This window comes from Coptis chinensis, chromosome 3, assembly GCF_015680905.1.
Source record: "Coptis chinensis isolate HL-2020 chromosome 3, ASM1568090v1, whole genome shotgun sequence".
Taxonomy (NCBI): Eukaryota; Viridiplantae; Streptophyta; class Magnoliopsida; order Ranunculales; family Ranunculaceae; genus Coptis; species Coptis chinensis.
The window spans coordinates 110,014,354-110,024,173 of NC_141458.1; the positions used below are offsets into that span (position 1 = coordinate 110,014,354).

The 9,820-nt window shown below is 43.0% G+C and overlaps 1 protein-coding gene and 1 pseudogene across 2 annotated transcripts; both read left to right on the plus strand.

Moving 5' to 3' along the window:
* The first annotated feature begins 88 nt into the window (after positions 1–88).
* On the plus strand, positions 89–1,438 carry LOC147512893 (uncharacterized; annotated as a pseudogene). The gene is made up of 4 exons (XR_015216101.1): positions 89–604; positions 694–885; positions 1,091–1,216; positions 1,266–1,438. The product of XR_015216101.1 is annotated as an uncharacterized LOC147512893 (transcript).
* Positions 1,439–2,291: 853 nt separating this feature from the next.
* Positions 2,292–2,990, plus strand: LOC147512894 (uncharacterized). Its single transcript, XM_086595900.1, has 2 exons — positions 2,292–2,396; positions 2,605–2,990. Exons 1-2 carry the CDS (start codon positions 2,358–2,360, stop codon positions 2,830–2,832), a joined length of 267 nt encoding a protein of 88 aa, XP_086452026.1. The 5' UTR covers positions 2,292–2,357; the 3' UTR covers positions 2,833–2,990.
* Positions 2,991–9,820: the final 6,830 nt, after the last annotated feature.

Below are 9,820 nucleotides of genomic sequence, written 5' to 3' on the forward strand. Positions count from 1 at the left end.
AAATGAGATATTAGGGCCCATCCCGAACTGAGTCATCTAGGGTTTAGAGTTTAGACGTTTGGTATTACCCAAAAGAAAATTGGGACATATGTTCGCAGTGAAAAGCAGTAGTCGTTTCATTCACCACAAACTAATATTCTCTTTCTTCCGAACAACAACAACAAGAACCAATCTCCCCCGCTTCCTTATGGCAACAACCAATCTTCCTGCTGCTGGTTTCTCTACTAGTACTGAAACAAAAAAGAGAGTGGGCACACACAATGGCAGCTTTCATTGCGACGAAGCCCTTGGTTGCTTCATGATTCGTCTCACCCACAAGTTTCTTGGTGCTGATATCGTCCGTACCAGGGACCCCAAGGTGCTGGAGACACTTGATGCTGTGCTTGATGTTGGTGGCGTTTATGACCCGACAACAGACCGTTATGATCATCACCAGAAGGGCTTTGACCAAGTTTTTGGTCATGGGTTCACTACTAAACTTAGTAGTGCTGGGCTTGTTTACAAGCATTATGGAATGGAGATAATTGCAAAGGAACTTCAGCTTGACCAAGGACACCCCAATGTTCTTCGTCTTTTTCTAGCTGTTTATAAAAGCTTTATGGAGGTATCTACCTATACTATACTTTTTTATCTTAATCTATATATAATGGAATTTTAAGGATTTGAAGTGTAATGGTATTTCGCTTGGAACAGGCTATTGATGCTATTGACAATGGAGTTAATCAGTATGACACTGATCTTCCACCGAGATATGTTAACAATACAAACTTATCTTCGAGAGTTGGGAAATTGAATTTGGACTGGATGGAACCAGATCAATCATCTGATAAGGAAAATGAGGCCTTTCAGCGTGCAATGGCTCTTGCAGGCGGTGAATTTTTAGAGGTTAGTAATTTTAAAGGACAAGGTGTATGATAGATAATATTATCTTACATGTGCTTATCCTATTCACATTTGTATCCTTAATATGTGTTTGAGTGGTAGTGAAGTTACTTAGGATGTATGTCATATTGATGAATGTAGGCTTTAGAAATGTGCTTTGTGCATCATTTGATATATATTGGTTTTAACAAAAATAAATTGTTCCCAGAGCTGCCTTAGGTTTTATGCAAGATCGTGGTTGCCAGCTAGGTCAATTGTTATGGAGTGTCTCAAGCAGCAAGAGGAGATGTTGATGCCAGTGGAGAAATCATGACACTGAACAAATTTTGCCCCTGTAAGTGGAGATATTATGCTTCTGCTCTTTGTTATGTCTGTTCTTGAAGTTATACAGTTGATGTTTTGGTTTTGGGAAGATGATTTTGCTTGTAATGCAGTTCCAAATTTGAAGCTCTCAAAAGTGTTTGTCTCAGATATTTACTTTAGTGATGTTATCTGGACGTTTGTTTCTTCTTATAAACTTTGCTGTTTGGAAGAACCATCTATTCTGTCACATTGAATTATTAATTAAATTCCTTGTCCTGCTGATTGAAAAAATTAGTCCGAGTCATTTCTGAGGATAAACATGATCATGTAATTTTTGTTGCTTTTTCATAATAAAAAAGGCCTACTAGTGAAAGTTGGCACCACTGTAATCTGTCTTCAAGGCGCCTAATCCTCTAATTTGGGTATGGTGTGTCTGAATCTGACGAGCGGGCGGGTTACTTGTTGCCTAGTGGGAAGGAGGTTTAGTGTGCATTTGTTGGTGTCTGACACATGTACCTACCCAATAAAAGTAATATACAAATCGTATATACTGAGGTCTACTTACGCCAAAATTGGGGGTAGTACTGCCTGACATGAGAAATCATGTAAAATGGAGTTCCTTATTCTCTATGTTACATGGACAGACCATATTTTAAAAGCAAACCATGTCGAATACGTATCCACGTGTCCATATCTAACACATATCAGACACATGTTGTATGTGATATACCTCAATTTATAATATTTCACCGTGTCAGACACTTCATATCCGTGTGGGATAATGCACACACCTATCCGTGTCAATGTAACTTAAATATTATGTTTCTTGTCCCTTGGAACAAAGTGTTCCTTGGTGATATAGGAGTACCGAGCACCTATGGACTATGGCTGTGTTCACACTAAAATGCTCTATCCATTCTACATAAGTGGGTATGAATGAGTTTTCGAACAATATGTATTGGTTGCAATTCAATCGTTTTTTATATGGGTGCTGCCCTATGTTTAGATTAAGATGTATCATCTATTTAATCCTTGGTTATATGTCTTTTCCATGTCATATGAAGCACTGGTTACAAATTATAGTTTATCAGTTTATCCGAACAGGAGGAGAATCTTACTGTGTTTAATCTGATCTACAGTGGAAGCTTCACCTGTTTGAGTTGGAGGAGGAGATGAAGATAGACCCTTCCATCAAATATGTTCTTTATGAGGTAAGAGTATCTGTTTTGAACTCGCTTAAATGCTCTTGATATTGGGGAAACAGCATTCTCAATTAACCAAATTGCATTGTTTTCTGAAAGTATCATTTTGGTATAAACTTTGATATGGTAAGCAGATATAGTGTCGCAGTGTTACCTCTTAAGAATAGAGTTGTAAATCTTCTCTTCAAGGAGCTAATTTTATTGTGCTAATCTGTAGGATGATAGAAGCAAAAATTGGAGAGTTCAGGCAGTTGCAGTATCTCCTGATAAATTTGAAAGCCGGAAGCCCCTCCCTGCTCAGTGGAGAGGTTTAAGAGATGAAGAACTCTCCAAGGAGAGTGGTATTGCTGGTTGTGTGTTTGTTCATATGAGCGGTTTTATTGGTGGTAACGCTACTTATGAGGGCGCCTTGGCAATGGCTAGAGCTGGCTTGCAGCTTAAATAGCAGTTATTATAGGATGTCACTTATTAGTCAGTAATGAGGATGAGCAATGTAACCGAATGAGAAAGGCAAACTTAAACTTACAGGTCTGCACATTTTCCCTCAGGAAGCAACTACAAATGCATGCCATTAATTTTCTATGCAAGAGTGCCTGACATGAAGTAAAATTGTAAAGCTTTACTGACACTAAAATGCCGCCTGAACAAAACATTTCTTTCACTTAAACTTATTTTCCAAAAACCATTGTCCTTCAACCAAAAGAAATGTAGATAAAAATCATAAAGTACTAGATAAAAGTCTGCCAAAACCTCGGGGTGCGTTAAAATGCTAGATGAAATTAATTAAGAAATGTAGAACTCTTCATTTGATACCTTTATAACAAGAAACAATACTCACACATCCTCCACAAAGCATATCAAGAAGAAAGTTTTACCCAAAAAAAAATATCAAGAAGAAAGTCAAGACAAGAAAACAGCACTCTTTACTGAGGGCTTACATGCTGCTTAAAAACGAAGACATTTTCAGCATCAAAGAGAATTTCAAAACGCTCCATCTCCATTCACCACAACTCTTTAGAGAATTACCTTTGCAGGTTTGATATATAAAAAAGGGTTAACTAGTATTACCCCTCGGCAATACACAAAAAAATAGAAGTCAACTTGACCGTTTTTTTTGTATGTATTTGGGGAGAGGAGACCATAATTTCCCATTATATAGGAGAAATCCTAATTAGCTCATCTAGGAGGTAATACTCGTTAACCCTATAAAAAAAGTCAACTAATTATGGCGATTTCGTAGTATATATTAATAAAAGATTACAAGAAAACAACATTCCACAGGCTTGTAAGCAAAATCAGAAGTTCTTTCCGATACACAAGTGTATTAAAACAATGCAAATACCGATCAATTCGAAGAGTTTTGGAAACCTTGCTAAAAACATAACTACCACACATTTGGTAAAATCTGTTATAGTGACTATACAGTATACACTAATAATTCCATATATCACAAACGCAATAAAACAACCCATTCATATCTTATCTAAAACAAACATTTACCTCTCCAATCCTTTTCACAATACCATAACATCTAAAAAATGCATGATTGTTCATTGCTGCAGGTGAACAAGTCACTGACTAAATCCGTTATTCAGGGATGAAGTCATCCTCCTGATTAAGTTCGATCTTTGGAATGTGGGAATTGGTGGCCCAGCTTTCTCTTTTTCTGCAGCGTTCTTCTAGAATTGGACAACGAAGAATTTCCAGTAGTTGAAGCATGGGGAGATGCTTCAAATCCTCTGGCGTGAAGTCAAGGAATTCACAATCACGAAAGACCAATGTTTGAATTGCAGTGAGTTGGTTGAAGCCTTGGGGAAGTGACGACAGTCTAGAATCAGTGATGGAGAAAGAGTGAAGATTTGGGTAGTCATTTTCGTTGTGATCGGGGGTACCAATTCCACTGATTATTGACTTGAAAAAATACCAGTATCGTTCTTGAATTCCAAGTTTTCAAGGAGCGGAGGTAGGCAAGGTTGCCTCCGCGTCAGTTGTGACAATCCCATATCTTCAGACTTGTGAGTGCGGGAGAAAACAAGTAGTGCGGCACCACCTTCAACTTAAGGCAATGAGAGATCTCCAATTTGCAAAGACCGGGCATGATGAAACCTTCTACTTCTTCATCTCTTCTTATTTCACACTCCTGCTCCACCCAGTCTGGCATGTCGAACAATTCAAGTTTCTTCAAAACAGGGAACACTGATTCATGAGCACTAAGAGTAACATTACCATCATCACTGTTCCTGGTAATAATTCGGAAAAGTTCAGGGCCCTGAAATTTCACTCCATATAGAAAACTTGTTCTAGAGATTTTAGCTTTCCGAGACCCGGTGGTAACATTTGCGAACTCATGAATTTAGCAACAGTCAATTTGCGAAGCTTTGGAAAATACTCCATCGTTAAAAGATGTTCAAAGGCAAGATTCGGCGGGGATCGAGATATACATAGACGACATGGTGGAAAAAGTATGTCGGAAAAGGAACACTTGAAGGTCTCCATGAGACTTTTTGGCATACCCGCGCAAGCATAAGCTAAACTCAATCCCGAAGTGCACATTTGGGGTAACCGGGGAAAGTTTCGGCTACATAGTCACCCATCGCTGAATAGAGGCTTAATCCGAGAGCATTCGGTCATTGATTGAGATGCCATCTCCGCAGAATGTGAAAGAAGTACAAAGATTGGCTGGTAGAGTCACGACACTTAACAGATTCATTTCCAAGTCTTCGGATAAATGTCGCCCTCTATATCGCTTGTTGAGGAAAACTCCTGACTTCCATTGGACCGCAGAGTGTGAAGGAGCCTTCCAGGAGTTGAAAGATTACTTAGGGAAGGCGCCATTGTTATCACGACCGGAACAGGGCGAGAAGTTGCATTTGTATCTAGGAGTTAGCGAGTACGCAATAAGTTCAATGTTAGTCAGAGTGATCGACAAGATAGAAAAGTCAGTTTACTTTCAAAGTAAAACCCTACTAGATGCAGAGACCCGGTACAATAGGATTGAGAAGTATGCTTTGGCTTTGATATTTTCAACCCTTAAGTCAAGCCTTTACTGGGCTCATTCTGTGGTGGTAGTGACGAATTTGCCACTCAAACAAAGCGCCAGGGCCGGTGAAGTCGTGGGATGCCGGGTGGGCGGTATTACTAAGTTCTTATGAGATTATATACCAGATCAGGTAGGCTAAAAAGGTGCAAGTCATGGCGGAGTTTTTGGCCGAATTCCCAGCAGAGGATCCCAATTGGGGAGATGAAATGGTAATGGAATCGAGGGGAGGTCGATTCGACCCTTTGGATCCTCGGATATCGCGAATGGGTGGAGAGTTTTCACGGATGGGTCCGCTACGGATAATCGAATGGAATCGGGGTCGTGGTTAGTAACTCCCCGAGAACAATCGCCTTGAGCTATCAATGAAACCGGGTTTGCGGCTTCAAATAACGAAATCTGAATATGAAGTCGTGATAGCTGGATTAGACTTGGCCGCAGATCTAGGGGTGAGTGAGTTATCCGTGTTTTGATTCCAATTTGGTAGTTTGTCGAATGGAGGATTTGCAGCTCGGCCGCCTCGGATGGCTGCGTAGATACACGAAGTCCTACGAAAACGAAAGCAAGCAAGTTCGACAAAATAATGTTTGCCCACCTAGGCCGTGGAGAGAATAGACATGCCGACGCTTTTGCTTTATGTAGCGGTTCTTCCCCGATCGGAGGGTCGGTCTATTGAAGTTAAAGTGTTGAGCAAACCAAGTACATCAAATGAGGGTCGGCGTTTCACCACCGAGGGGATCGTGGTTGGATGGATCCGATAAAGGCTTTTCCGAGGGAGTAGAGATAGAGAATAAAACAGAGAGGCGAAGAATGGAACAAATGGAGTCGAGGTACACATTGTTTGAGGATGACCTATACACAGAGAAATTTCAGCCGCCCATTACTAAGATGCATAGCGGAGCAGCAAAGCGGGAGTTTTTTTAGAGGTTCATGAAGCGATTGTGGGAGTCATTCCGGCAGGGTGAACAACTACTCACCGGGTTGATATCTCAGGGGTATTTTGGCCTCATATGAAGAGACGCCACGTAGTATGCCAAGAAATGTGAGAAATGCCAAAGGTTTGCACCGCTCATACATTCTCCACCGAGCCCTTGCATAATGTTTCAGCCCGGCCATTCTCCATGTGGGGGCTAGATATTGTTGGGCCTCCGCCAATGGCAAGCCGAAAAAGGAGGTTTATGTTGGCTGCTACGGATTATTTTACGGGCGTAGGTGGAGGGTGTGGCTCAGAATAGCTGAAGGAAGAGAATGTGAAGAAATTCTTGTGGAGAATATCATCTCAGATGTTTGCCCCCCATACAATCATCACGGATAATGGAACTCAGGTTCATCGGAGGAAAAGTGCGAAGTTTCTTCGTGCATTTAGGGTGAAGCGGGTTCTCATCCCCCTATAATCCCTGAGGGAAATGGCCAAGCGGTAGGCCGAACAAAATCATAATGGATAACTTAAAGAGAAAAACTGGATGATCGTAAAGGTGCGTGGGCGGACGAGTTGAATCACGTGTTATGGGCTTATCGCACCACACCGCGGACGTCTACTAAGGAATCACCATTCGCAATGGCATATGGAGTAGAAGCAGTCATCCTAGTGGAAATGATAGAGAGAACGACAAGGACCAAAGCTGTGGAATTGGGAATAAATGAGAGGATCTTGGCCACCGAATTGAATCTCATAGAGGAGAAAAGAGAAATAGCCGCGATAATGACCCGAGGAATATCACGAAAAGTTGCGAGAGACAAGATGATATGCGAGTGAAGCCGCGGACTTTCCGTGTGGGGGATTTGGTACTGCAGCGGGTTACACCGGCCACTAAGAAAGAGAATGATGGTAAATTGGGTCCCAACTGGGAGGGACCCTATGTCGTGACAGAGAAGGGTACCGGGAACTTCTGAGTTAAAGACTTGGCGGGAGAAATGATAGAGAAACCATGGAATATCGATTTGTTGAAAAATTCCATAGCGAGGCGATCGCTAGATAGTTTTATTTCTATTTGTAGCAGAGGCAGAATAAAATTGCTAATGAATAAAGTTATGTGTGAGAACCTGAAATATTGTCTTTTGGTTATTTTAATTCCTTGAATAAAAGGAGTGTGTCGATTCCTCAAACAAATAAGATATTGGATGAAGAACAACGTCCTGGGGGCAAATTAAGTTGCCCCCAACAGTTTCACACCCGAAACAGGCAAAGAGCCTTCGGGACTACAAGTCCAAATCAACTTGGGGGCAAATTGAGGCCCCAACAAAGCTTCAAGCCGATCGAAGACAGCCGGGGAAGATCCTTCGCTGACTACAAGTCCAAATCAACTTTAAAATTGAGTCACCCCAACAGCTTCACAGCCCCGATCGAAGATAATGGGGAAGATCCTTCGACTACAAGTCCAAATCAACTTGGGGCAAATTGAAATGCCCCAACAAAGCTTCACAGCCGATCGAAGACAGCGGGGGGGAAGAGCCCTTCGCGGACTACAAAGTCCAAATCAACTTGGGGGCAAATTGAGCTGCCCCAGCAGGCTTCACAGCCGACCAAGGACAAAGGGAGGGAAGAGACCTTCACGGACTATATGTCTGAATCAACATAGGGTCAAATTGAGTTGGCCCCACAGGCTTCACAGCCAATTAAAAATTATTTGCAAAGACATAATATAGGCACCAATGAAGAGATCCCACCTTTGTAAAAAGAGTAAAATGAGGTCAGATGGGTGCATATGAATCAAGGAATATGATTGCACAAAATGAGTAAAGGTGATAACAAAAGACACACTGCATTTGATTGAATACCTGCTGGGCATACCCAGAAAAACAGGCAAGTTACATATTGCAAAGTATATTGTTATATTGTTAGAGAGTGAACATCAAAAAACAAGGGTACAAAATATATTTCAAACAAGCTACTGCGGCCCTGCAACAACCCCCTCAGGGGAAGAAACCTCGGCCCTTTCCACCGCGGTGTTCGAGTCAACATCCACATCAATGGGGGAGGTGACCGCTACCGGAAGTACCAAATAGAAGCAATGTGCAGCAAAGATCGATCGTGAATAGAGGGTGAAGCATTTTGAGCATCAGCGAATGGGGCGGGAGGCGGAACGGGAAGCAAACGTCCAGCTGCAGCAAGTTCTTCGAGTTGGCTCTTCAATTCACGAGCAATTTTCTTCTCAGCTAGGACTCGGAATCGATCAGCCGCATCCTTCACAGCTTTGTCCACCGCGGGCTGAGTAGCAAGCTTCTCCATCTCCCTTTGGCTCTCCATTTTGGAGGTGACCCCAGCGACATAGTCACGGTGCTTGTCCTCTGCTAGTTGGAGAGCTCTTTGGGCCTTCACGGCAACAATCCGAAGATCATCGCGGTCCTTCTCCAACTGGGCATGCTTGGCTTTCCACCCGTTAGGGCCATTGATCTCTTGTTTTGCGACTTCCGAGAGTCCAAAGTGTTGGTCGTCACCACGACCACATAGCCGATGTCCGTATCACCGTGGAGGTATTCGTTAGAGAAAAAAAAAATACCTTTTCCTAGCCAATGTAAATGGATGTTCGGTGAGAGGAGAAGGAGCCTGAGTCGCCATAAACTTGGTCTCGGGGGAGATGAGATCTGAAAAACAAAGAGACAAAGAACCGGGGGTTGTCAAGCGCATGAGTCACGATATTTACATCGCGTCCCGAAATTAAATTATGGGTGCCATATCTCCACAGTATACGGATGAGGGACTGCCAAAGAAGGTTCTTTGCCAGGGTGGCGGGATGTAACTGGGGGCCGCAGGATGTGGGTTGGTGGCTCTGAGGGAGGCGGAGGAGCAGTTCAGGCTTTTTTGGCTGGGGGGCTCTTGGCCACGGCTTCAGTAGGGTCATCACCTTCGGAGTCGCTGTCCCAGAGTTTGAGTTTGCTAGAGGCCATGTCTGCGGCAGGAGTAGAGGCAGAGGGATGGGTAAAATCATCTTCCCAATCCGCTAACACAGAGTAGGAAGAGGGGGCGGTATCTGTAGGGGGGGCAGATTGAAAGCCGGCCGCGTTGCCTCGCGGCCTTGGAGTGGGAGATCTTGGTTGTATAGCCGAAGGATCGCTGAGTTGGGCGTCTTCTCTTGGCAGAGGGAGAGGATTTGGGTTTGCGCTCTTTGGGTGGTGGCAAGCGGTAGAGAGGACCTTGGTATTTCCCTATATCTTTAAGAGAGGGGTCAAGCAAAAGAGGGTTGCCTTTGTCGGGGTCTATGCCGAGAACCTTGCACTATCTACTCCCTAAATTCCGGAGTTCTTGAAAAATTGCAGAGGAGATGCCGGCGTAGAATTGAGAACGAGAGTCTGGTTTCCAACCTGGGCCACAGAAAAAAGACACATTAGAAAGAAGGGTATGCAAGAGATCAGGGGACCAAAGTGTTTTACTTACCACTTATGATGAAATTGAGAT

Coding starts and splice junctions, on each gene's coding strand:
- LOC147512894 (XM_086595900.1), top strand. CDS start 2,358: ATGAAGATAGACCCTTCCATCAAATATGTTCTTTATGAG. Junction 2,397..2,604: donor TCAAATATGTTCTTTATGAG/GTAAGAGTATCT, acceptor GCTAATCTGTAG/GATGATAGAAGCAAAAATTG.